This window comes from Cetorhinus maximus, chromosome 8 (assembly GCF_964194155.1).
Source record: "Cetorhinus maximus chromosome 8, sCetMax3.hap1.1, whole genome shotgun sequence".
Taxonomy (NCBI): Eukaryota; Metazoa; Chordata; class Chondrichthyes; order Lamniformes; family Cetorhinidae; genus Cetorhinus; species Cetorhinus maximus.
Window position 1 is genome coordinate 52,213,991 of NC_135886.1, and position 26,867 is coordinate 52,240,857.

General features: G+C 44.3%; 1 protein-coding gene across 1 annotated transcript; it reads left to right on the plus strand.

Annotated features, from left to right (window-relative positions):
- Positions 1–94: 94 nt before the first annotated feature.
- LOC144683625 (uncharacterized) lies at positions 95–24,959 on the plus strand. Its single transcript, XM_078546836.1, has 4 exons — positions 95–325; positions 11,316–11,440; positions 18,303–18,515; positions 23,790–24,959. The coding sequence occupies exons 1-4, from the start codon at positions 214–216 to the stop codon at positions 23,808–23,810; spliced, it is 471 nt and encodes a 156-aa protein (XP_078402962.1). The 5' UTR covers positions 95–213; the 3' UTR covers positions 23,811–24,959.
- Positions 24,960–26,867: the final 1,908 nt, after the last annotated feature.

Below are 26,867 nucleotides of genomic sequence, written 5' to 3' on the forward strand. Positions count from 1 at the left end.
TAGTCTAAAGGTCAGGCATTCCTTCAACTTGTTTAACAATAGAACAATATCCCTGCCAGTTGTTATGGCCCCGCCTGCTCACACTGAAAATGAAAGAAACTGAGTTCTCTCGCAATCAAAGGGGAGGAGTGTGAGGGAACAGCTATTCATAAAACACAGTGAAGGGGAAACATTATTCACTGTACTTTCAGACAACAGCTTCCTGTTTGTAACATGGCAGCAAAAAGCCTGTTTGAGCGACAGACTGAGTATTTGCTGAAACTTCTGCTGGAAGAGGAGGATGGCCCTGCAATAGGCTTTCGATGCCTTGAGGAGCCTGTGGAAGGTAAAGTTCTAGATGAGATATAGTATAGTCAAGACCAATTCAGACAGCTATATGCTAGTACTTGGGATTGGGGAGACCAGTGGTGTCACTATGATGCAGTGTTGATTGCGCAGAGTGCAGGAGCATATTGGCGAAAGCTGGATGCCCAGTGACCAACACTCCTCATTCCTGCCACTCCCTTCCTCTCCAGAATTTTCCATGCGTGCAGCCTGATGATTAGGAAGCTTTTCGACTGTGGAGGATATCGAGGTCCAGGCCAATCTGTCATCAGCTAATACCCACTCACATACACTTTACAGTATATCTCACCGGATCATATGGTCACCAGGTGGGTCACAATTCACAGGAGACCAATTACCCATGTGTGGACATCGGACACCCATCCTAGTTAATGAGCAAGCTGAGTGTGAGTCACATTTACACCAGCATCATTATTACTAGTTAGAATGCTGATTTTCAAATGTCCAAAGACTGACTTTTGTGAGGGTGTAGATCTTAGCATTATCTACTTGGTACTTCTTACAAACTGAAGATGGTTGCAAATGCCTTGAGTTTTGCACTGAACCACTGAGCTTCCCCATTCTATTAATGGAGCCTCCGGTTAGTTGTTTAATTGTCCACCACATTCACTACTGAATGTGGTAGGATTGCAGAGCTTTGATCTGATCCATTGTTCACGAGATCACAAAGTTCTGTTTACTGCATGCTGTTTCTGCTGTTTAGCATGCATGTAATACTGTAATCACCGGTTTTGCACTTCATGTTTAGGAACACCTGGTGCTGCTTCTAGCATGCTCTCCTCCACTCCTCAGTGATCCAGAGTTGGTACACTGATGGATCCACCGGGACATTTTGGTTGAACGTGATTCTGCTGCTGCTGATGGGTTCTGGAGAGGGGATATGTAGGCTTACAAAGCAAAAGGATATGGCAGCCTTGCAGGGCAGCTATTTAGTTAATGATACACAGAGTGAGACAGGAAGGGACAGAATGTACAAACATAAAAAAAGCGGCAAATAGGATCAAAGGCGGAAAAATGGTAAAAAGGCAAAATTAATGGCTCCTTACTTAAATGCACGTAGTATTCGGAACAAAATAAATGAATTAACGGCACAGATAGAGATTAATGGGTATGAACTTATAGCCATTACGGAGACATGGCTGCAAGGAGATCAAAGCTAGTAACTAAATAGTCAGGGGTTTTCGAAAGGACAGGCAGGAAGTCTGGTGGGGTAGCTTTGTTAGTACGAAATGATGTAAGTACAATAGCAAGAAAGGATTTTGGATCGGAAGATGTAGAATCCATATGGGTGGAGATAAGCAATAACAAGGGGAAGAAGACACTGGTGGGAGTAGACTAGAGGCCCCCTAACAGCAGCTATACTGTAGGACAGAGAATAAATCAGGAGATAATGAAGCCATGTAAAAAAGGCAGTACATTAATCATGGGTGACTTTAATCTTCATGTAGATTGGGAAAATCAAAGTGGCAGAGGTAGTCACAAGCAAGGATTCATAGAGAGTATTCAGGACAGTTTCCTAGGACAATATGTTGTGGATCCAACCAGAGATCAGGCTATTTTGGATCTGGTCATTTGTAATGAGGCAGGTTTAATAAATGATCTCAGAGTAAAAGATCCCATAGAAAACAGCAACCATAATATGGTAGAATTTAGCACTCAGTTTGAGAGTGAGAAACTTGGATTGGAAACAACTGTGCTAAACTTTAATAATGGTAATTACAAAGAAATGAGGGCAGAGTTGGCTGGAGTGGACTAGGATAGGATTTTATCAGAAAAAACAGTTGATGAACAATGGCAGACATTTAAGAAAATAGTTCATGAATCACAACAGATATATTCCAGTGAGGAAGAAGGATTCAAGGAAGGTGATAAACCAAACATGATTAACCAAGGAAGTTAAGGGTAGTATCAAATTAAAAGAAAAAACATACAACGTGGCAAAGATTAGTAGTAAGCCAGAGGATTGGGAAAGTTTTAAAAACCAACAGATGATGACCAAAAAAATAATAAAGAGGGAGAAAATAAACTTTGAGGTTAATTAGCAAGTAATATAAAAATGGACAGTAAGAACTTCTTTAAATATATAAAAAGGAAGAGAGGGACCAAAGTGAACATAGGCCCCTTACAGAATGAGGCTGTGGAAATAATTATGGGGAACCAGGAAATGGCAGAGGATTTGAATAAATAATTTGCATCAGCCTTCACGGTAGAAGATACTAATCGCATTCCAAAAATACTAAATAATCAAGGGGGAGGAAATAAATACAATAACTATCACTAGAGAAAAGTACTAGGGAAACTAAGGGGGCTAAAGGCCGATAAGTCCCCTGGACCTGATGGGTAGCATCCTAGGATATTAAAGGGAGTAGCTACAGAGATAGTGACGCACTGGTAGTAATCTTCCAAGGATCCTTACATTCTGGACAAGTCCCAGAAGATTGGAAAACTGCCAATGTAACACCCTTATTCAAAAAACAGGTAACTATAGGCCAGTTAGCTTAACATCTGTCATTGGGAAAATGTTAGTGTCTATTATAAAGGATGTAATAGCAGAGCATTTAGAATTACATAATCTAATCAAGCATAGTCAGCATGGCTTCATGAAGGGAAATCATGCCTGATAAAGTTATTAGAACTCTTTGAAGAGGTAACTAGCAGGATAGATAAAGGGGAACCAGTAAATGTAATGCATTTAGATTTCCAAAGGTACCGCACGAAAGGTTACTTACAAGATAAGAGCCCATGGTGTTGGGGGTAGTATATTAGAATGGATAGATGATTGGCTAACTAACAGAAGACAGAAAGTTGGGCTAAGCATTTTCAGGATGGTAACCTGTAACTAGTGGAGTGCCACAGGGATCAGTGCTGGGGCCACAATTATTTACATTATTAATGACTTAGATGAGGGAAGTGAATGTACTTTCGCCAAATTTGTGGATAATACAAAAATAGGTGGGAAGGCAAGTGGTGAGGACGGCACAAGCAGTCTACAGAGTCTATAGACAGGTTAAATGGGTGAGCAAAACAGTGGCAGATGGAATATAATGTTGGAAAATGTGAGGTTATGCACTTTGGCAGGAAGAATAGAGGAGCTGAACATTATTTAAATGGAAGACTGCAGAAGGCTGCACCACAGAGGGAATTGGGAGCCCTTGTGCATGAATTCCAAAAAGCTAATATACGGGTAATAGGGAAGGCAAATGGAATGTTGGCCTTTATTTCAAAGGGAATGGAGTATAAAAATAGAGAAGTCTTGCTAAAACTATACAAGGTACTAATTAGACCACACCTAGAATACTGTGAACAATTTTGGTCTCCTTATCTAAGGAAGAATATACTAGCATTGGAGGCAGTCCAGCGAAGGTTCACTAGGTTGATTCCTGGTATGCAGGGATTTTCTTATGAGGAGAGGTTGAGTAGGTTGGGCTGTAATCATTGGAGTTTAGAAGAATGAGAGGCGACCTTATTGAAACATATAAGATTCTTAGGGGGCTTGACAGGGTAGATGCTGAGAGGTTGTTTCCCTTTGTGGGAGAGTCTAGGACCAGAAGGCATAATCTCAGAGTAAGGGGTCACCCATTTAAAACAGAGATGAGGAGGAATTTCTTCTCTCAGAGGCTAGTTAATCTGTGGAATTCTTTACTGCAGAGGGCTGTAGGAGCTGGGTCATTACGTGTATTCAAGGCTGAGATAGACAGATTTTTAATCACTAAGGGAACCAAGGGTTATGGGGAAAAGGCAGGAAAATGGATTTGAGGATTATCAGATCAGCTATGATTTCAGTGAGTGGTGGAGCAGACTCAATGGGCCGAGTGGCCTACTTCTGCTCCTACATCTTATGGTCTTATGGCCTCCAGCGCCTCCTGGTTGCGCAGTTTTGAGTGCTAGATCTGATCTTAATACATCCCATTTAGAACGGTGGTAATGCCACACAACACGATGGAGGATATCCTCAATGTGAAGACAGGACTTTGTCTCTATAAGGGCTGTGCAGTGGTCACTCCTACCAATACTGTCATGGACAGATGCATCTGCAACAGGCAGATTAGTGAAGGCGAGGTCAAGTAGGTTTTTCCCTCTTGTTGGTTCCCTCACCGCCTGCCACAGCCCCAGTCTGACTGACATGTCCTTCAGGACTTGGCCAGCTTGGTCAGTAATGGTGCGACCAAGCAACGCTTGATCATGGATATTAAAGACCCCAATCAGAGTAAATTCTATCCCCTCCTACCTGGAGTGTCTCGCCCAAGTGGTGTTCAACATGGAGGAGTAATGGTTCATCAGCTGGCGGAGAGTGGGGGCGGGAAGCTGGGGTTGGTAGGTGGTAATCAGCAGGAAGTTTCCTTGCCCACATTTGACCTGATGCCATGAGAGTTCATGAGGTCCAGAGTCAGTGTTGCGGACTCCCAGGGCAACTCTTTCCCGACTTTATACCACTGGGCCGCCAACTCTTCTGGGTCTGTCCTACCAGTAGGACAGGACATACCCAGAGATGGTGATGGTGCTGTCTGGGACATTATCTGTAAGGTCTGATTCAATCAGTTGGACTATGCCAGACTGTTGCTTGACTAATCTGTGGGACAGGTCTCCAAATATTGACACAAATCCCCAGATGTTAGTGAGGAAGACTTTACAGGGTTGACTGGGCCTTTGTCATGTTTGGTGCCTGGGTCAATGTCGATTTGCCTAACCAGTTTTGATACAACTCAGGTGGATAGGAAGGCACTTTTTCCATTAATGGAGGGGTCAGTAACCAGGGGGCATAGCTTTAAGGTAAGAGGAAGGAGGCTAAGAGGGGAGTTGAGGAGAATTTTTTTTCATCCAGAGGGTGTTGGGAGTCTGGAACTCACTGCCTGAAAGGATGGTTGTGTCAGAAACTCTTGAATAATATGCTTGACAGGGTAGATGCTGAAAGGTTGTTTCCCTTTGTGCGAGAATCTAGGACCAGAGGGCATAATCTCAGAGTAAGGGGTCACCCATTTAAACAGAGATGAGGAGGAATTTCTTCTCTCAGAGGCTAGTTAATCTGTGGAATTCTTTACTGCAGAGGGCTGTAGGAGCTGGGTCATTACGTGTATTCAAGGCTGAGATAGACAGATATTTAATCAGTAAGGGAACCAAGGGTTATGGGGAAAAGGCAGGAAAATGGATTTGAGGATTAAGAAGTATATAGATATTCACTTGGATTGCCATAGCTTCCAGGGCTATGGGCCAAGCCCTGGAAAATGGGATTAATGTAGTCAGATCTTTGTTGTCCGGTGTGGACACAATGGGCCGAATGGCCTCCTTCTGCGCTTTAAACGTTTATGAGTCTATAACTGGGGGTGTACCCAGCCTTTTCAGAAGATAGTTAAAAGTTTCCTGGAACAATATGTTGTGAAACCAAATAGAGATAAAGCTAATTTAGATCCAGTGTTGTGCAACGAGGCAGGGTTAATTAGTAATCTCATAGTAAAAGATCCATTGGGAAATACAGTGACTCTTCACTTCAAGCTGTGTCCTCCTGAAAATCACAACTTTAGGTGAAACGACTTTAAGTGAATCATCGATTCCCATAGGAATCAAGGTTAAAACTGGAGTTAAGCTCCTTCAGACATTTCTCGCCCAGAAAAAACAATGCACAAGTTGAAATGCTGTACCATACATGTGCAGCACTATGCACATGTAACAAATAACTCGCAAAACAAAATAAATCTCTAAATATAAAAGAAATACTGAATAAATTCAAATTAGATAACATTCACCAGTCTGTCTTTCTTCTTAGACTTGGGTTCGGGGATGATTTGCTTCCACTCCTGTTTAATGCTTTCTGATATGGCCGATAACTTGATAAGTCCATTGTGCAATCTGCAGACTCTTCCATGAGTGGGTTGGTGTTGCTTGGAAGGTCAATTAGAAGAGTTATTTGGAGGTTTTTGCACTCTCTCTGCCACTTTGACCTCACCTTTGCATCTTCCTAACAAAGTGTCTCTGTGTTTGATGCCTGGATTGTGCAAACACTTTGTGGGTTCACTTATTAATCCTAAGCACATATGAACATATATACATGGACAGGAAGCTTGAGGACATCAGCAGCAGGGCTGTGCGTCTATGCCTGCTTCAGTTCGAAGTGAAACTAAAATTGGATCACACGACACACTTCCTTATAATGATGTCATGCTACAATCCCTTAAAGGCATATTACAACACCCTCTCCCATTTTGGTTGGTGACCATGTGTCGGTGGAGATGTTTGACCTCTTCAGGGATGCTTTGAGGACATCGCTAAAATGTTTCAGTGGAGGTGGCTTTGAGTGATTTAGCACCTTGATGCTGGGCTCTCTCACTGACTTTGAAATGACCTCTCTGCCTCCCCTGCTGCAGAGTTGAATAAGGGCCAGACTTAGCAGCTCCAAGGTTAATCAGAAGATTGCAGAGCCAGGTACCTGAAGGATAAGGGCTGCACCCTGTATTTTTCATCCAAACAAACCCTGAGACAAGGAGAGCAATTTTAATTTTACCTGAAATGCTCTATCTCTCACACAGGCTTTAAAATGGCCTCTCTACCTCTCCCGATGTAAAGCTCCACAGTAGCTGGGGCTCCAGAATTAAAATCAGCTTGCAGAGTCAAGAAATGGGCCTTCTCTGCACAGAATGAGAAGCCCAGGTTTCAACTTCTTCCTGGAAAAAGAAACCTTTTGGTTTGGATAACCTTTCTTGAGGACTTTACTTCAGAGTTTTTTTTTAATTCGCAATTCCCTTGAGTGTATTTGACATCTCCAATTGCCCTTGTTCCAGAATTGGGGCTGATCAGGTCACGGGACTGACATGAAACCACACAAGATGATGTGCAACGATGATACACAATCTTCTTCTTCCTTTCATATGGCTTTAGAAGTAGATGCTGTCGTCACAGTTTTAATGTCAAGTCCCCTAACCAGTCCATTGCCCTGTTGGAGAGCTGGTGTAACTCCAGGATTTCACCCTGAAACTCTAGTCAGGGGCAAGATGTTATTATGTGCTCCATAGTTTGGTTGGGATGGGGGGCATGAGTGGCCATGGGGGGAGGTGGGGGGGGAATAGCCTGGCCTGGGGACATGAGGTGGCATGGCTGAGGCATGAGGAGTGTGTGTGGGGGGTGAGGGGGAGGTGGGGTGAGGGGTGAGAGGATGTGAGGGTTAAGGGATGGAGGACCTTTCTGTCAGGGATGATTGCCCACAGGCCTTTTAAACAGCCTGCCTCCGCACCCGGCAGCTCCTGTGCCTGCTTCTGCGCTTCTTCATGGGTCGGCTGGCCTGACTGCGGATGGTACCCACCGCCCCCACCCCCCCCACACCCCTCCCCTTGGCAGTGAAGATCCCACCTTTACGGCACCTTCCCCCAAGGCTGGTGGGCCAACCTGGGAATTTTCAGGGCTCCTGTTACTTGCCTCAATGATGAAAATCCAGGCCAATATGTTTATTTGGGAGGGTGTTTTCTGCCTAAGCTTCCCTCCAAGGGGACATGTCAGGATTTTTTCTTGTACACTTCCAAAAATCTTTACAACTTCCACCGGTCTCCCTGAGGCGGCACTCTGCCTCAGGGAGATCTGTGCGCTCTTTCGCAAGCATGTCCACTTCCGAGCGCACGTCACGCTGGGTGGGCCTTAATTGGCCCGCCCACGTCAAATGGCAACGCGCCCCCAATCAGGGGCGCTGATCGGGAACCCGCCCGCCCACTCCCGCACATCCCCCCCCGACAAGGGGAAAATGTTGCCCTTAATGTAATGATCATAATGCAATTGAATTCCACATTAAGTTTGAAAACAACATACTCTAAACACAAACAAGAACCTTAAACTGAGAGAAGAGCTCCCTTGATTGGGTAAATAGGCTAAACGATACTGCTGTAATTGAACAGTGGGAAACATTTTTTTTTAATTCAAAATATTCAATAAAAATACATTCCATTGAAAAACAAAAACTCAGAAAGAAAGATCCACCTGTGGCTTATTAAGGGGGTTAACGTTAGTATTAGATTAAAAGAGGTGGCTTATAATGTTTCAAAGAAAAGCAATAGTCTGAGGCTTGGGAATGTTTTAGAAACCAACAGAGAGCCACCAAAATGTTGATAAAAGGGAAAAAATAGAATATGAGAGTAAACTGGCCAGGAATATAAAAACAGATTGAAGAGCTTTTATAAGTGCATAAAAAGGGAAAGAATAGCTTAAGTAAATGTTGGTCCCTTAGAAACAGAGACAAGAGAAATTATTATGGGGAAATAGGAAATGGCAGAGGCCTTGAACAAATACTTTGTGCCTGTCATCACAGTAGAATACCCAAGTTACATACCAGAAATAGAGGGTAAACTAGGGGCTAATAAGAGTGTTGAAATATCAGCAGAGAAAATGCAATGGAGAAACTCAAGGGACTAAAATCAACAAATCCCCAGGACCTGATGGACTACAACCTTGGGTTCTAAAAGAGGTAGCTGCAGAGATAGTGGATGCGCTGACTATGATTTTTCCAAATGCCCCTAGATTCTGGAATGGTCCCAGCAGATTGGAAGTTGGCAAATGTAAGAAAGGAGGAAGAGAGAAAACAGAACTACAGGCCAGTCAGCCTGACATCAGTCATCCAGAAAGTACTGAATCTATTATTAAGGAAGTCACAAAAAGTTAACATGCAGGTACAACAAACAATTAAGAAGGGAATTATTACAAGGGGATTGGAGTACGTGAATAAAGAAATCTTGCTACAATTGTACAGGTATTGGTGAGACCAGACCTGAAACAGTGTGTGCAATTTTGGTCTCCATATTTAAGGATATACTTGCAAAAGAGGTGGTACAATGAATGTTCACTAGTATTGGTCCCTGAGATGAGAGGGTTGTCCTATGCTGAGAGGCTGAGTAAATTAAGTCTATATTCTCTGGAGTTTAGAAGAATGAGAGGCGATCTCATTGAAACAGTAAAGATTCTGAAGGGGCTCGACAGGGTATATACTGAGAGGTTGTTTCCCTGGCTGGAGAATCTGGATCATTTAGGACTGGGATGAGGAGAAATTTCTTCTCTTGAAGGATTGTGACTTTAAGGCTGAAAGAAACAGATTTTAAGTCCTTCAGGGAATCAAAATTTCCAATGGCCAATAAATCTGTGAGACTTGTCTTTGTTGTATCAGCTATTTTAAAGTGTAATTTATAGTTTCTATTGAATACAAGTTTTCTTGTTAATTCATGTTTAATTTTTGTTGATTAAATTTGACTGTTACAGTCAAAGTTTTAAAAATGAAATCTTGTCCATTAGTTTCTTCTGTTGGGGTCATTCAATTCTTTTATGTCATTGGTCCCTACAGAGATCGTAACAGGAAAAATAGATGAGTAAATATTGAGCTGAAGAATTAGTGTGGACAAGAGCTGTTCCAGTTCAGTACTGGGTTAGGGAGGAACAATGTGGTTGGAATGGACTGCAGCTGGGCCTGGCTAGGCCCAAGGTCATGAGTGAAATGATAATAAGAGCTGCTGAAAGAACTATGATCCTTCCTCCATTCGTTGCTTTAATCAGAGATAAAAATAACAGTGAAAATAGTTTTGAGATAAGAAACAGGGATAAAAGCAAAATCCAGATCATCACTAGTGCTAAAGGTAATGTAAATACTTCAAGTTCGAAATGGTTGGATGTATACGAAGTAAGGTCACCCATATCTTCAGCGGCAAAAGACAAGTTATGACAAAGCTTTGCTATAAATAGATTACCTGAAGTGCTAGTATCAGATAATGGAACAGCATTCACAAGTGCTGAATTTAACTGATTTACAAGCCTCAATGGTATTGTTCATGTGAAAACATCTCCATACCAGCCTTCTTCAAATGGATTCACCGAAAGAGCAGTTCAGACGTTCAAATCTGGTTTGAAGAAATTATCTGGAGATTGGTTAGCAACTAAATTAGCACAATTTCTATTCCATTATTGAATCACCCCTCATTCGACAACAGGTGTCACACCTGCTGGGTTATTAATGAAATGTCGTCTCCAATCGAGACTGAGCCTAATTATGCCAATCTTGGGTGGGGGAGGTAGAAAGAGGGGAGGAAAATCAGAAAATAGGGCATAATTGTCACAGTTGGGACAGAACATTTAGTGTAAGGGCGAAGGTATTTGTGAAAAATTTTAGAGAAGGACCAACATGGTAGTTCGGTACTGTAATGGGACCTCTTTCCTACCATGTGAAAATTGAAGATCGAATAACAAGAAGACATGTGGATCACATACAAAGTGAAGAAAACAAATATCCAGAAGTGATTCCACCAGGGTTCGAGACTGAATCAACATTTCTTGTTGAAAGGACTCAACCAAGTGCAAATGTATTTGAAGGGCCGACTGTACCTGAAAGAGTTTAAGAAACAAACTTACAGGTACCTGCTGTAGAACCTGATGCTCAGACAATTTGAGTAAGGGAGACTCCAAAGCAAACTTCAGGAGCTGTAGAGCAGAAACGTTCTATATGCATAAGGAAAGCCCCAGAGAGACTGGCTTTGTAAATAATTGAATTGTGTAAATAACTTGATATATTGAAAAATTGTAAAATACGTTTTTCAGTAAAGGTGGAGGGATGTAGTAATCTTAGATGTAATATACCTTTAAGACAAGTATTGTAATGTAAGGTTATATTATCTTAATGTCCAATAGCAGAGTAGAGTGGGCTACCTCTATGTGAGAGAGTCTTGAGTTAGTCACTGATGAGTGAAGACAGAGTTTTATGTTGTGAGCTCACAAGTATAGTTGCAGAGTTTAGTTTGTAAATAAATAGCATGTGTTTATTCTAACAACAATCTCCAGATGTTCTCTGTCTCTGTACCGACTCGTCGCCCTGAATAAACCTGCAGTCCAGATCCTTTAGTCCCAACAAACCAAGGGCACTGGATCCAACACTTCCACATTTGATATTAAGCCTTATTTCTCCACAAATGTTGTGCAAATCAGTTTGTAACATGCAGTGATTTTTTTTTGTTTTCTAGATAGTGATGCGATCAGATCCTTAGGTTTTCACCTACGTGAGCTTGGAGATCTGATAGACAAGGAGCATTTGGATTCCTTCACAAAGGACTTCCAGAAAATTGCTGCTCAACACGCAACTGACAAGGTAGCACTATGTGGAGGAACTGGTCCATCAGCCAATACCTCCTCTGAAACAGTAGATCTCAGATTATGCTGCATCGGGTGACAATATGAAATTTCGTACTATTGAGCTAATGTTAGAAGTCAGGTAGCTTCATTTACAGTAAGTTGGAAACATAAATTTCAGCTTTCATCCATCCAACAAATTAACTCATTGTTATTTTCTGAGATCTTGCTGTGCAAAAATTGCCCTGTTGTATTTGCCCACAAAGTATTACTGACAATGTGTGCAAAGTATTTCCTCGCCCATGAAGGGAAGAATTTTCCGGTCGGCGTACAGGGGCGGGCCCGACACGCCGATGCGTAAAATGATGCACGATGACGTCGGGCATGTGTCCTGACGTCACCACGCACCATCGCAATATTTCGGAAGGCAGGTGCGCTATAAGTTCCGAGGCGTACCCGCCATTAATTAACAGGCCAGTTAAGGCCCTTGAGGCAGCAATTGAAGATGATTTTTCACAGCCCGTGTGATCTTCAGTGCACAGGCGCAACGGGCAGGTGGATAGGCCACATTTTTTAAAATCTCATCCACGGGCGGGATAAGAAGGGCAAGTGGGCTCGCTAATGCGAGTTGTTAGAACTTTAGTTTATTACTTACTGCTACTTGTTGCATGAACAAGACAATTCATTTCGCTTCAGAGCTGCTTTGACAGAAAGACAGGCTTCAGTTCAGGATTCTGGAGGAATCATAACACATGGGGCCTTCCAGGTATCAGACAACCTTCCCTTATCCTGGGAATGGGGATTGTGCTCTCCGCTGGAGGCACCTCCTCTGAGGAGGAAGAGAGGGCCAGAATGGGGAGGAGGCCAGGAGTCCATATTTAGCCTCCAGGGGAGCCACCTGTGGGAGGACAGGCACAGGCACAAGGGGCGCAGGGCCAACAGGAAGTCCAAGGCAGAAGGGGCCACAGAAGATGCCACTATCCTGCTGCCAGGGTTTACAGGTGGCGATGCAGCTGCCTCAATATGTCTGAGGTGCAGTGCCGAAGGAGGCTCCGTCTCTCAAGGGAGACCGTGACCTCCATCTGTCAGATGATCGGCCCTGAGATCAGCTCCGACTGTGGGTGGACACCCCATGCCAGAGGCTCTGAAGGCCACAGTTGCCCTCAACTTCTATGCCTCTGGCTTCTTCCAGGGCTCGGTGGGTGATCTATGTGGAGTCTCCCAATCAGCTGTCCACAGTTGTGTCGAGCTGGTGACAGACGCTCTGTTCAGGCGGGCATTGCTTTTCATTCACTACCGCTCAGATGAGGCCAGCCAGGCACAGTGAGCCAGAGGCTTTACCACCATTGCTGGCATCCCCCGTGTCCAGGGTGCAGTCGACTGCACACATGTGGCCATCAAGGCGCCAGTCGGTGAGCCGGGTGGCTTCGTCAACAGGAAGGGCTTCCACTCCATGAACATGTAGATAGTGTGTGACCACAGGATGTAGATTCTGCAAGTCTGTGCAAGGTACCCAGGCAGCTCCCATGACAGCTACATCCTCAGACATTCTCAGGTGCCGGGGCTCTTCAGTGCTCCAGCCCGGCTGGATGGATGGCTGCTGGATGACAAGGGCTATCCCCTCAGAAGGTGGCTCATGTCACCTCTCCACCATCCAAGAACAGAGGCCGAGCAGCGGCACAATAGGAGCCACGGCTCCACAAGGGCTGTGGTGGAGAGAGCCATCGGTCTTCTCAGGATGCGCTTCCGATGCCTGGACCGTTCAGGGGGCGTACTCCAATACCCCCCCAGATCATGTGTCGCTGATAGTGGTTGCATGCTGCGCTTTCCACAATATGGCACTGGAAAGGGGGGACACAATGGAGGAAGAAGATGTAAACGCAGATGCTCTGGCTGCAGTCAATGAGTCCAGTCATGAGTCCGAGGGTGAGCACTCAGGAGAATGCTGAGGGGATAGAAGCTGACCTGGGCAAGTTCCATGGAGGCAGGGAGACCCGGGAGGCTTTGATCCAATGCTCCTTCAGCTAGCCTACCAAAGATGAACCATCAACACATGCCAGGGCTGCAGGCTCCATACTCGATACCTGAGAACAACATTTGCCTGGTCAGCAACATTAACTATTTGCCTTGTCAATAAAGCTCAATGACAAACAAGTCACTCATAACATCATGAGCTCCCGTACATCTGCAGAACTAATGAAGCACCCAGAGGCTTGTTGAGAACCAATACATTTAATGATTGGAAACTTGGCATACAGAAATCAAAGTCCATTAAAAGGTGTTGAACAGCACACAAACTTAAAAATAATTTAAAAGTGGGGCAAAAGAAAACCACTAGTGATAAGCCCGTGTTGTGCCTAGGCTGATTTATGCTTACACTTGCAGGTGCTACGTCTAAGTGCTCCCCCATCACTGGCACCGGCATTGGAGACAGCCTGCCCACTCTGCTGTCTTGTTGGCCTTGATGCCCTCGGCGGGTGTCCTCTGGCCCGTGGAGCCTGTGCTGGCTTCCCCTGGGAGGGAGCGGCCAGTGGCACGGCTGGCATCTCCCCAGTCGCCGCAGCCTCATCAGATGCCACGGTCACTGGCAGAGGGGCAGAGGAGCTGCTGCTGTTATCCGGAGCACCCTGAGAGGAGCCCGCAGGGAGAACAGGCAGCTCATGCGCCAATGTGAGGTCGCTTTGGACTCCCTGCTCACCACTGATGGACGGGCATCTAGCTGGGATACTGGATGCCCAATCCATCTCCCACACTGACACTGACCACCTGAAGTCATTGCTACTGTGAGGTCCTGCAGGTCCGAGTGCATCCCCAGGAAGCCCTGATTGTTCTCCTGGAGGAGCCTCTCCATAAGAGTCGCCACTCTCCCCATGGAGGAGGCAGTGCACTCGGCCATGAGGGTCAATGCATTACTCATGTTCCACATGGACTCCTCCACAACGGAGACCATGGCACGCATTCCCTCACGTATCTCCTCCAGATCCTCCCGCACACCCTGCTGGACAACCAGCATCTGCTGCCTCAGGGACAACTCCAGAGGCCCATCATCAGCCACCGACTGAGCATCGTCCCTGTCCCCAGCATTCCCCCAACTGCTGGCGCCCTGGGCATTCTCTGCCTCTGACTGCAGCTCAAGCGAATGTGAAGTGCCCTCACCGCTGTACACTGAGATACTAGCCGACGATCTTATTCCCACCGAGGTGCTGGTTTCTGTGCTGGTGCCTGCCTGGTGGAGAGGGTGTGATGCTGGTGCACTAATGTCTTCTGCGCTCTCAGGGTTCAGCGGCAGTCCCTCTGCCTCCTGAGTCCAGGCATGCTCTGGTGAGGCTGAAAGGAAGAACAAGGACATTTGTTTAGTTGAAGTCATTACACTGTTAATGTGCATGCCTGGCACCCGGATCAGGATGAGCTCCTCCTTCCATTATCAATGGGCATCCCATGTTGGAGGCTGAAATCAATATACAATCAACAGTGGAATGTTTGCACCGACAGACCTTGTGACCTCAGTGCACAGCACTCTTACCTCCCAGTGGCACCCCAACCTCATTGTGGCCACTTGACCTAGGCACATGGTGTATCTGGTGATGATGAGAAGATGGGGCTGCCCTATGCCAGTCCGCAGCCGCTCAGCATTATTGTGAGCTGTCTCCTCCTGAGAGGACAGAGGAGCATTGATTAGTCCACCCTGTACCTGCATTGCCATTGCAGCCTGGCCATTCCCAACTGAGGAAAATCCTGCAGGGCTCATCCCATTTGTGACCCGGGAGCTGCCATACACGCACACCAAGCAGCCAGGGCTGACACCCTTGCCCAGATGCTGCCTCTATCACATTTGCCACTCACGCTCTAAGACCTTCCAAACCCACGATCACTACCATCTAGAAGGTCAAGGGCAGCAGATAGATGGGAACACCACCACCTGGAGGTTCCCCTCCAAGTCACTCACCATCCTGACTTGGAAATGTTTCGCTGCTCCTTCACTGTCGCTGGGTCAAAATCCTGGAGCTCACCCCCATACAGCACTGTGGGTGTACCTGCACCACATGCAGCAGATACAGAAGGCAGCTCACCACCATCTTCTCATGGGCAACTAGGGATGGGCAATAAATGCTGGCCCACACAGCGAAGGCCAATTCCCTTGAATGAATGAATACAAAAACAAAATACTGAGTTGGGGGGGCGCAACCTAACCACTGTGCTAAGTGACCCGTACCAACACGATACTCACCCTTCCCAATCGCAAGAGGTCACTAAACCGCTTGCGGCAATGTGCCTGGGTGCGTCTCACCACATCATGGGAGCTGACCCGTTCTGTCACCTCCTCCCAGGCACGTTTTGTTAGGTGGGGTGGCCTCCTCCTCCTGTCCCTTGGCACCAGGATCTCGCAGGGTGCTGCCACCTCCTCGAGGAGAGCAGCGAGGCACTCAAATCACAGAATCACAGAACCACAGAATCACACAGTGCAGAAGAGGCCCTTCGGCCCATCGAGTCTGCACCGACACGTGAGAAACCTACCTACCTAATCCCATTTACCAGCACTTGGCCCATAGCCTTGAATGTTATGATGTGCCAAGTGCTCATCCAGGACTTTTTAAAGGATGTGAGGCAACCCACCTCCAACACCCTCCCAGGCAGCGCATTCCAGACCGTCACCACCCTCTGGGTAAAAAAGTTTTTCCTCACATCCCCCCCGAGAACCTCAGGGCCGACTGCCCCGCTGACCTGCCCTACTGTCTGGCCTGCTCTCCGAGGATGTTATCCATCATGCTGCTGACCGACATCAGTGGCAGCCTTAGGACAGCCGCCTATGCCGTTTTTAAACAGGCCGCCGGGTCGCCATTGGACCAGCGGTCATTGCAGTCCCGCCGCCACCCGCCCCTTCCCGCTGATCTCGGGAGCCGCGATTTACACTGGGGGGGGCCTTAATTGGCCGGCCCATGTAAAATGGCGGTGCGGAGCTGATCGCAGGCACCAATCGGCTCTGTGCCCACCCCCGCCCGCTCCCGCCCAGCCCACACGCCCGCCATTGGAAAAATCCTGGCCTAAATGTTTTTGAGCATCCAGAGAAAGTCAGGACTACAAGGTAAAGACCAGCTATCTTGTTGGCGTCAGTTTTGGCTCAGTGGTAGCACTCTCGCCTCTGAATCAGAAGAGTTCAGGTCCCACTGCATGGGTTTTGACCATGATCAGGATAACACTGCAGTGCAGTGCTGCATTGTCAGAAGAGTCGACTTTGGGGTGCAACATTAAACTAAGATGCTGTCTGCCTTCGCAGATAAATGTTAACAATCCCTTGGCATGATCTAAGGAAGAGCAGAGAGTTCTCCTTGGTATCCTGGCCAATATTTATCTCTCAACCAACATCACTAAAACAGTTTATATTAATGCTAATATCTATGACCTGTGTGCAAGTTGGTTGTTGCATTTCTCTATATTACAAAAATGACCACACTTTGAAAATATTTAATTGGCTGAAAAGAGCTTTTGGATATACTAAGGTCATGAAAAGCCTCTCGAAATGTTGGCGTTTTCATAACATTGTGAATAGATCCCTAATACAATGATAAAACATAGCTTTAACGCTACCAAATAGTTCTGATTCTCTTTTCTAAAGCTTTTTCATTCATTCTTGGGATGCGGTGTCGTTGACATTTATTAACCATCGATAGCTGCCCCTCAGATGGTAGGGGTGTGACCAGGTAAGGCCTACATATTTCCTTCCATTAAAATACATTCGTGAACTAGTTGTCTTTTTAATGAAATTTGAATTCAGATACTCCTGATTACTAGTCCAGCAATATAACTACTACACTACCACACTCCTGATTACTAGTCCCGCTATATAACTATTACGCCATGCACTACCGAGAACAATAGATTTCATATTAAAAACATGTAGGGATACGGGGATAGTGCAGGGAAATGATGTTGAAGTAGAAGGTCAGCCATGATCTCATTGAATAGCAGAGTGGGCTCGAAGGGCTGAATGGCCTACTCCTGCTCCTATTTCTTAGGTTCTTATACCCAAAGTGAAGGTGCCCAAATGATCCTTGGATATTCATTTAACACTTGTGGTTCTTACTTGTGAGTCACTGTTGCAAATTTTAACTAATTTAAACAAATTTAATTCATAATTCACTACACCAACTCATTGATAAAGTTGTAGAAAATTGGAACCGTGCGATATTTTGCAGAAACCCTATTAATTATAATATATCTATTTTACAGAGAAATGGGAACTAACCCTTTACTGGTAGGATATGTTCACACTTATGACAAGTTGGTCAGTTCCCTCTATAGACGTTCTTAAAGGAGCTGTTTTGGTGTAATACAGAGATGCTCTGTTTGTGCATGACAGCATGGCCCAGAAATCCACCGCACTTGGTGCCATGAACTCAGAGGGGAGTTTGGAGAACCCACCATGAAAGGGCAGGAACCCAGCTGAGCTGGGACTCCACCAGCTCCAGGGTTTTCTAAGGCAGAATCTTCACTCTCCTCTTCCAAGGGAAATTGGCGTAGGGTGGGGAGGAGCTAACGATGGGGTCTCCATAAGCTGGCCATCCCAGTTTTTCTGACTACATCACAGCTGGCTGTAGGACAGGAAGGCAGCAAACCATATGAGGTGAGCTGGGTCACCCTCCAGGTGGGGGCTGTTGGGCCCCAATAAGGGGGCAGGGGATCCAGGACAGGGAAGCAGAATTTCTTTTAGAAAACTTCAAGGTGTGTTGCCCTTACATAAGAAGTCTACATGGGTTCTGGATAAGGCTGGGGAAGGCATGCAGGAAGTGAATGGTGCTAAAAGAGGAGGATAAGATTTCTGGGAGCACTGTTAAGTGACTTTTCTCTTCCCTCTGTCTCTCTCTCTCTCCCTCTCTGTTAAGGCATGTGAACTTTTTTTAAATACGGTGAATGAAATCAGCCAAGAGCGGGCCAATGGAGACCTTGCTGTTGAGCAGAATCTGCTGAGGATCACTGTTTCATTAGGAAAGCAAGTTGCTAAGAAAACACCGAGTCTAGTTGAACAGATTAAGAAAGCCATGGAGTTTGTCTTCAATACCAAACTGCAAAGCTGGATGACTGCTGCTGGAGGATGGGTAAGTGATGAAAGCAGAAAGAGTTCAAAGTGATCCCTTCCCTTTTGTTAGTGGGTTTGCTGGGCATTCCCCAACTCATCGATAGCTACCAGATGGACACTGGTTATCGCCAGATGGGAAGTGCTCACTTTGTCCACTGCCCTGCAGGTGAAACTCAGCTGTGGTAAAAACCATTACAAACTCTGCCGTCATCTCTGCTTTCCACAACTCAGTAAATTGACGGGCCCCAGGACTGTAACTGTACATTATTCAGAAGGCCATTTTCCCATTCGTGGAGTCCGTGCCAACTCGGGAGATGGCTTTGAAGAGCTGACATCGCATGCCCCATCACACAACTCCTTTTAAATTCCTGTCCATCAGCTCAGCAGCAACAATAGCACAACTGAACTCTTTACTGTTGTCGCTTTTGAACTAGCCCGTCCACCTCAGTCATCTGTATCCCTTTCTCTGACAAGTAACTCTTGACCTTGTCTAACTATCTCTTCTTTGATCTTCCTCTGCTTCTTGTCCTAAGTATCTTTATGTGCAAGGTCTTCTAACAGTTCCCATTCTTGAAATGTGCCCAAACTATCACAGTTGTCTTTTTTGGACCTTCTGTATAAACATTGTTTCAGGAACATGGCTTGGGAAAGATAATAAACACTATTTCGTAATAAACATAAAAAGGAAGAGGCCTCCTGGTCCTATCCATGTTCTCCCTGCCTTTTGCAGGTTTCTGCAGCATCCACGTCACACATGAATAATGCTAATCCCAGGAAAGGCTTAGGTTTGGGAATCCACTCCCTGAGCCAGTCAAACAAGCTGTACAAGTTCACAGACAGATTTCAATAATGCACCCCTCATCCTTTGTCCATTCCAACAAATCCAACAACGATAGGGGGATGGAGGGGGACAGAGGTGAGGAATCATTCCCAGTCAAATATGAAGGCTTTGCTGGTGAAGGGGTCAACCGTAGCCAGCCTCCACTATCTCCAACAAATGTCCTCACCACCAACCAACCAGGCTGGACACTCTAATGATGGGACAGCTCTTCTGAGCAATTGCTAACACCTGCTGCCTGCTCCAGTATCAGTAAAAACATTTCCCCATTCTGCTCATTCCTACCTCCCATTGACCAGCGGTGTTGTGAACTAATTGGTAGAAATTACCATAGACAGTGGACTTTAAATAAAATATTTGTTGCATATACATGAGCAGGAATGTATATGAGAGGACGGTGTACATGAGAGGTGGTGTACATGAGAGGAGACGTATATGAGAGGGGTGTTCATGAGGGCAAGTGTACATGACCAGGAGTATATATGAGAGGGGAGTACACTTTACTATTTACAGGGCAGAAAGAAAATTGAAATCAATACACGCCAAAGAAACTAGTTTTGAATCAGGGACTGGGACTCACCATAATTAATGTAAGCAGATTCACAGTAATGAAGAAAATAATTGCACTTTAGGGTGACAAATCCCAGGAGTGGATGGTTTCCATCCCAGGGTTCTGATCCTCCAAAGTTCTCTCAATTCAGGAGCCATTCCTTTAGACTGGAAAATCGCATATGTCATTCCACGAATTAAGAAAGGTAGTAGAGGGAAGCAGGGGAATATGGACGAGTTCACCTAAATTCTATTGTTGGGAAAGTGCTGGAGTCTATAATTAAGCATAGAGTGGCTGAAGATCTTGAAAATTTTCAGTTGACCAGAGAAAGCCAGCATGGTTTTGTAAAGGGTAGGCTCATGCGTGATAAAACAGGTGACTGAAGCAGTGAACAGAGAGGAGTGAGGAATGGGTGTTATTCACCATACATCACGACGTATAAGTCAAACCAGTGTATAAAACTACCCCATTCCTTTGGTCCCAAAAATCATGTTTTTGCATTAACTTGGCGTATAAGTCGACATTCTCCACACTCCCTTCTTAACCATGACATGCTATACTTGTATTAGTAGTCAGCCTCAATTTTTCATCCCATAAATGGATGTTTTACTTACCAGTACCTTATAACTGGGTGCAATAGATCAAGCAGGCGATATGGGCTGTGTAGCGAAATTGCGTGGGAGTTTAAGATACACTCACACTGTGCAGAACTGTGTGCTAAATGACAAAGATGGCAACCACTACACCCATGCCAGCAGTTCACTTTTATATTCAGAGTACACATTGACTCCCATCTTTGGAGGCATTTTTTGAGGCTTCAAAGTTCAATTTATACACCAACATCTATGGTAAATGGACTTCCAGAAGTCAGTTGATAAAGTCCCTGATAAGCTAAAGTTGAAGCTCATGGAATTGAGGGCTAATTATTGTCCAGGTTGGGAAATTGGGTAACAGGAAGGATGCAACATTCTCAGCTAACTAAGGAAGTAAATGATGGTATCAAATTGAAAGAAAAGTCTTACAGTGCTCAGAAAATTAGTGTCAAGTCAGAAGTTTGAGAAAATTTTAGAAACCAGCAAGGGATGACTAAATAAAGAGATATAGAAATTAGTATATGAGAATAAACTAGCAAGTAATATAAAAACACACAGTAAGAGATTCTACGAGTCAATAAAAAGGAAGAGAGTAGCTAAAATAAACATTAGAGGATGAAACGGGAATTAATAATGGGAAACAAGGAAATGGCAGAGACTTTGACAAGTATTTTGTATCTGTCTTCACAGTGGAGGACTCAAAAAGCACCCCAGTAATAGAAGAAAATCTAAGGCCAAAAGGGAGGGAGAAATGCAAAACAATCACAACCATTGGAGAAAAAGAAATAGGAAAACTAATGGGTCTAAAGGATGACAGGTCCCCTAGACTCAATGGCCTGTATCCAAAGGTCTTAAGAGAAGTGGTTGCAGAGATAGTGAATGCATTGATTATATTCTTCCAGAATTCCCTGGATTCTGGAAAGCTCCCAGTAGATTGGAAAACCGCAAATGTAACACATCTAATCAAGAAAAGAGAGAAGACAGAAAGCAGGAAACTATAGGCCAGTTAGCCTGACATCTGTCTTTGGGAAAATGCTAGAATCTATTATTAAGGAAGAAGTAGAGGACATTTAAAAAACCATAATATAATCAGCAGGGTCAACATGGTTTTGTGAAATGTAAATTATTTTTGACAAATTTATTAGAGCTCTTTGATGATGTAACAAGCGTTGTGGATAAAGGGGAACCAGTAGATGTTGTGTATTTCAATGTCCAAAAGGCATTCAATAAGGTGGCACAAGAGCTCATGAGGTTGGGGGTGATATAATAGCATGGGTAGAGACTGGCTAACTAACAGGAAACAGAGAATTGGAATAAATGGGTCATTTTCAGGTTGGTAAACTGTAACTAGCAGAGTGCCATAGGGATCAGTGCTGGAACCTCAATTATTTACAATCTATATTAATGACTTTGCTGAGGGGACAGTTTGTATTGGGGCCAAATACAATGATGTACTAAGCTAGTAGGGAACTCAATTTGTGAGGTGAACACAAAGAATCTGCAAAGGAATATAGATAGGGTAAGTGAGTGGGCAAAAATTTGACAGATCATGTATAAGCGGGAAAACATGAGGTTATCCGCTTCGGTAGAAAGAATAGAAAAGCAGAATATTATTTAAACATGAAAAGACTACAGAATGTGGTACAGAGGGATTTGGGTGTACTTGTAAATGAAGTACAAAAAGTTAGCATTCGGGTACAGCAAGTAATTTGGAATGCAAATTGAATATTGGCCTTTATTGCAAAGGAGGGGGGAGTATAAAAGTAGGAAAGTCTTGTTACAACTGTACAGGGCATTAGTGAGACTACACCGACATTATTGTGCACAGTGTTTGTCCCCTTATTTCAGGAGGGGATGGGAGGCAGTAAAGAGTGGGAGAGTTTCCTTGCCAGCCATACTGCAGAAGGCAACGGTAAACCACTTCAGTACTTTGCCAAGCATATTCATGACCAATCCAATGGAAGTCCATGGTTGCCAATGCCCTCTTAGGGATGGTACCTGCAGGAGGAGGATTTCAGGAGGGATATATTGGCAATGGTGGCAGTTCAGGGAATGTCCCCAGGTTGATTCCTAGGATGAAGGAGATGCCTTGTGAAGAAAGGTTGAGCAGGCTGGAGCTATACACATTGGAGTTTAGAAGAATGAGAGACAGCCATATTGAAACATATAAGATTCTGATGGGCTTGACAGGGTAGAAGCGAAGATGATGTTCCCCTTCATTGGGAAAGTAGATAGGGGACATGGGTTTGGAAGGTGTTGTCAAAGGAGCCTTGGGGAGTTGCTCCAGTGCATCTGAAAAGTGGTGAAAGGGGTGCTAATCAAATTGGTTATTTTGTCCTGGATGATGTAAAGTTCCTTGAGTGTTGTGGGAGCTGCACTCACTCATGTAAGTGGGTAATATTTCATCACAGTCTTGACATGTACCTTGTAGATTGTGGACAGACTTTGGGGAGTCAGGAGGTGAGTTACTCACTGCAGGACTTCCAGCTTCTGACCTGATCTGGATGCCACAGTTTTTATATGGCTTGTCCAGTTAGGTTTCTGGTCAATGGTAACCACCCCTGCCACCCCCACTCATCCCCCACTGTCCCCCAGAATACTAATGGTGAGTATTCAGTGATGGTAATGCCATTGAATGTCTAGGGGATGTGCTTAAACTTTTTCTTGTTGGAAATGGTCATTGCCTGGGCCTTGAGTGGTGTGAATGTTATTTGCCACTTATCAGCACAAGACTGAATGTTGTCCTGGTCTTGCTGCATGTGAGCATTGACTGCTTCAGTTTCTGAGGGATTGTGAACATTCCCACTTCTGACCTTATGATGGAAGGAAGGTCATTGATGAAGCAGCTGGAGATGGTTGGGCCAAGGACACTACCCTGAGGAACTCTTGCAGTGATATCCTGAGACTGAGATGATTAACCTCCAACAACCACAACCATCTTCCTTCATACTGAACTCCAGCTAGTGGAGAGTTTTTTTTTCTTTTTCTCCATTGTCTTCAATTTTGTTAGGGCTCCTTGGTGCAACACCCAGTCAAGTATTGCCTTGATGTCAAGGTCAGTCATTCTCACTTCACCTCTCAAATTCAGCTCTTGTGTTCATTTTAGACCAAGACTGTAATGAGAAACAGTATACATGGAAGCCATGTACATAAGAAGTGTACAAGAGAAATATACATGAGGACTGTGCATGAGAAGCAGTATACATGGGAATGAGTGTACATGGGGAATGAGTGTACATGGGAAAGGGGAATACATGAGAAGGCAGTTGCTGTCAATACCCCATCAGTTTATTCTTGTTTCCTTTTCTTTAGGCAAGCATTCATATTGAGTGAAAAGCTTCAATACACTCCTGTACAACACCTACTCAACAGTTTTCTACCAGTGCTGAGAATATGGCCGGCAACAAAGTCAGATTGTTACACAGAAATGATGTGAAGCCACAGCTTGTACATGAGCATTAGTAGGTGCCATGCCCAGGAATACGGAGAATGTTCAGCAGCATGAAGTGTTTGCCAAGGTCCGTGCTTACCTGCAATGAGCTACCTTTGGATCACAACTCTCTCTATTTTGTCAAATTTGACTGTTTCTGTAGACACCGGCTGATATGCCAGAACCAGCTGTGAAGGTTGTCATTCTCTGCAGGTCTTAGATATAACAAGGTCTGAAGAAGCTGGGGTCAAGCATACATCCCTAACCATTGCATTTAATGAGTTTACTCTATCATAATATGGACATCTCCAAGGCATTAAAACCCATAAGTGTGAGGATATGTGTGTGTGTGCGTGAATGGATAGGCATGTTTGAAAGGCTGGGTAAGCCATTGGCACTGAGTGGGTGTGAGTTTGTATGTCTGTGAGAGTGAGTGGGTATGAGGATATGTGTAAGTGTGAAAGTGCCTGGGTATGTGATTGAGTACTGAGTGCGTGTGAGTTTGTGTGTGTGAGCAGATGTGAGTTGATATCTGCGAATATGGATTTCTGGAAAGTCGGGAGTTTGTATGGGTAGAGTGGGTTGATAGTTGTGACATATGGTTTAGTATAAGTGGATGGTTGAGAGTTAATGGGTTTGCGTGCAGGTGTAGTGGTTAGTTGTGAGGGTGGGATGGTGTGAGCAATTGATATGTAAATATGTGTGGTGCTTAAATCACACAAGATAATAGGTACTGTACATGAGTTAGGAAAATGGGACTTGCAAGTATAACTATTCATACACCAATAAAAATCAAATTTGAAGAAGAATTAAATTGAATTAAGAAAACATTGTATTTAAGTTTTGGGGAATGGGCCAACTAAAATGACCTAATTCTTAGCAGACTTCTTTCTCAACATCTTGTGATCATGTCATGCTCCCCATTAGCAAAGGGTTTGTAATTGCTGTAACAGTGTTGTTAGTAGATGTGTTCCTCTGTGAATTTTTACTTTATGTAATGCTGTTGTGACTTTTCATTGTTTTTATGTATAACAAGTTCTTTGGCAAACCTACAGGAGATTGACTTTATTTTGTTGGTGTCTGGTGTTTCATAAGATCCTGTTAACATTTTCACAGGGCATAGGTGATGGCATAGTGGTATTGTCACTGGACTAGTGTTCTGGAGACCCAGGGTAATCCTCTGGGGACCCAGGTTTGAATCCCACCATGGCAGATGGTGAAATTTGAATCCAACAAAAATCTGGAATTAAAAGTCTGATGATGACCATGAAACCATTGCTGATTGTTGTAAAAACCCACCTGGTTCACTAATGTCCTTTAGGGAAGGAAATTTGCTGTCCTTACCTGGCCTAGCCTACATGTGAATTCAGACCCACAGCAATGAGGTTGACTCTTAAAAATGCCCTCTGAACAAGGGCAATCAGGGATGGGCAATAAATGCTGGCCTAGCCAACAATGTGCACATCCCATGAACAAATATTTTTTAAAATTGTCATTTATTTGTATTATCAGTAGACTCCACTAGCTTTTCCATACACTTTGACCATATTCAACATTATCACTGCAAGGAATGCGAGCTGTGATTAGGAACCTACTTCCTCGCTCTAGTCACCAATTTTAATGTTTATCTTGTAGAAAAACTGGGTTGGATTGTCTTCCGTGATCCTGTCTGAATTCAATCTATACTTTGAGGTGTCACTCTTCCTCTTCTGGGATTGGATGGGAGCAATTAATGCATTGGACAGTGGGGCTGAATGTCAGAACTTCTCATGTGCCTTGTATAATTAAAGGAAGCATCAATTGGTGCACACCAGTGCACAATTTTGCTGTAGCCACAAAAATAAAAAAAGGAAGACTAGGTGATTACTGCTTGTAAAGACATCAAGAAAGTTAAAGGAGCAAGTACTACTAAAGCCCCACAGATGAGCAAAGTGTTTAGCTTTGTGCGGGTAATGAGGCAGGATTATTAACTGGAGACTGCTGCCTTAAGTTTTTAAATTGATGTATATGTGCTCAAAGCATTAATTTAGAGATTCTGTCCCCTATGAATGAGTGCATCCTGTTGTACCATGGTTAGGATGGCAGTTACAATGTGCCTTGGAGGGAGCTGGTGAGTGGGCAGCACCATGGTACCAAGCAGTAAGTGGAGAAAGAAGGGATACATATGTAGCTATGAAGGAGAATGGTGTGGAAATATACAGATCTATTCAAGAAGACAACCTGTATAGAACCAATCTGTAAATTTAATGACCAAATAGTATTATTTGCAACCAGTAATGAGGTACTAAGTATATAAAAGATGGATATTAACCAAATTCTTTGGGGAATAGATTGTGTAGAAACTGTTGATCTATCCTTTGTCCTCTGCTCCTGCTCTGACCTGTAGTCCCCACTGAAGATAGTTCCTAACATATCCCCAACTCCATTATCTACATGACCATTCACCCTCAACCAATCATTGAGTCTGTAACCTCTTTAACCCATGCATGGGTCTATTTCCATTCTCTTCCTCCCTGACTCCCAGCAGCTTCCCGGCAGATTCCCTGTAGCTTCCCAGCAGGCACAACTTCAAACAAACTGCAGTGAAACATTCTTGGACTACAATAGAAAGCAGGTGATGCTTTAACTATGAAGATTCTCTTTGAGGCTGTCTTACATGATATTTAAAGCTGTCAGTGCTGGCGTTTATCCTTCAAACCAGCTCCTTCCACCCTTCCTCATGTAAACCCAGCAAAACATCCTCATCTTCCTTTATCCCTCATGTGTTTATTTAGCTTCCCCTTAAATGCATCTATGTTATTCACCCAACCATTCTTTGTGGCACCAAGTTCACATTCCAACCACTTTTTTGGGTAAAGAGGTTTCTCCTGAATTACCTATTGGATTTATTAGTCCCTAGTTATGAGCTCCCCTGCAAGCGGAAACATCTTCTCTACATCTATCCTATTAAACCCTTTTAT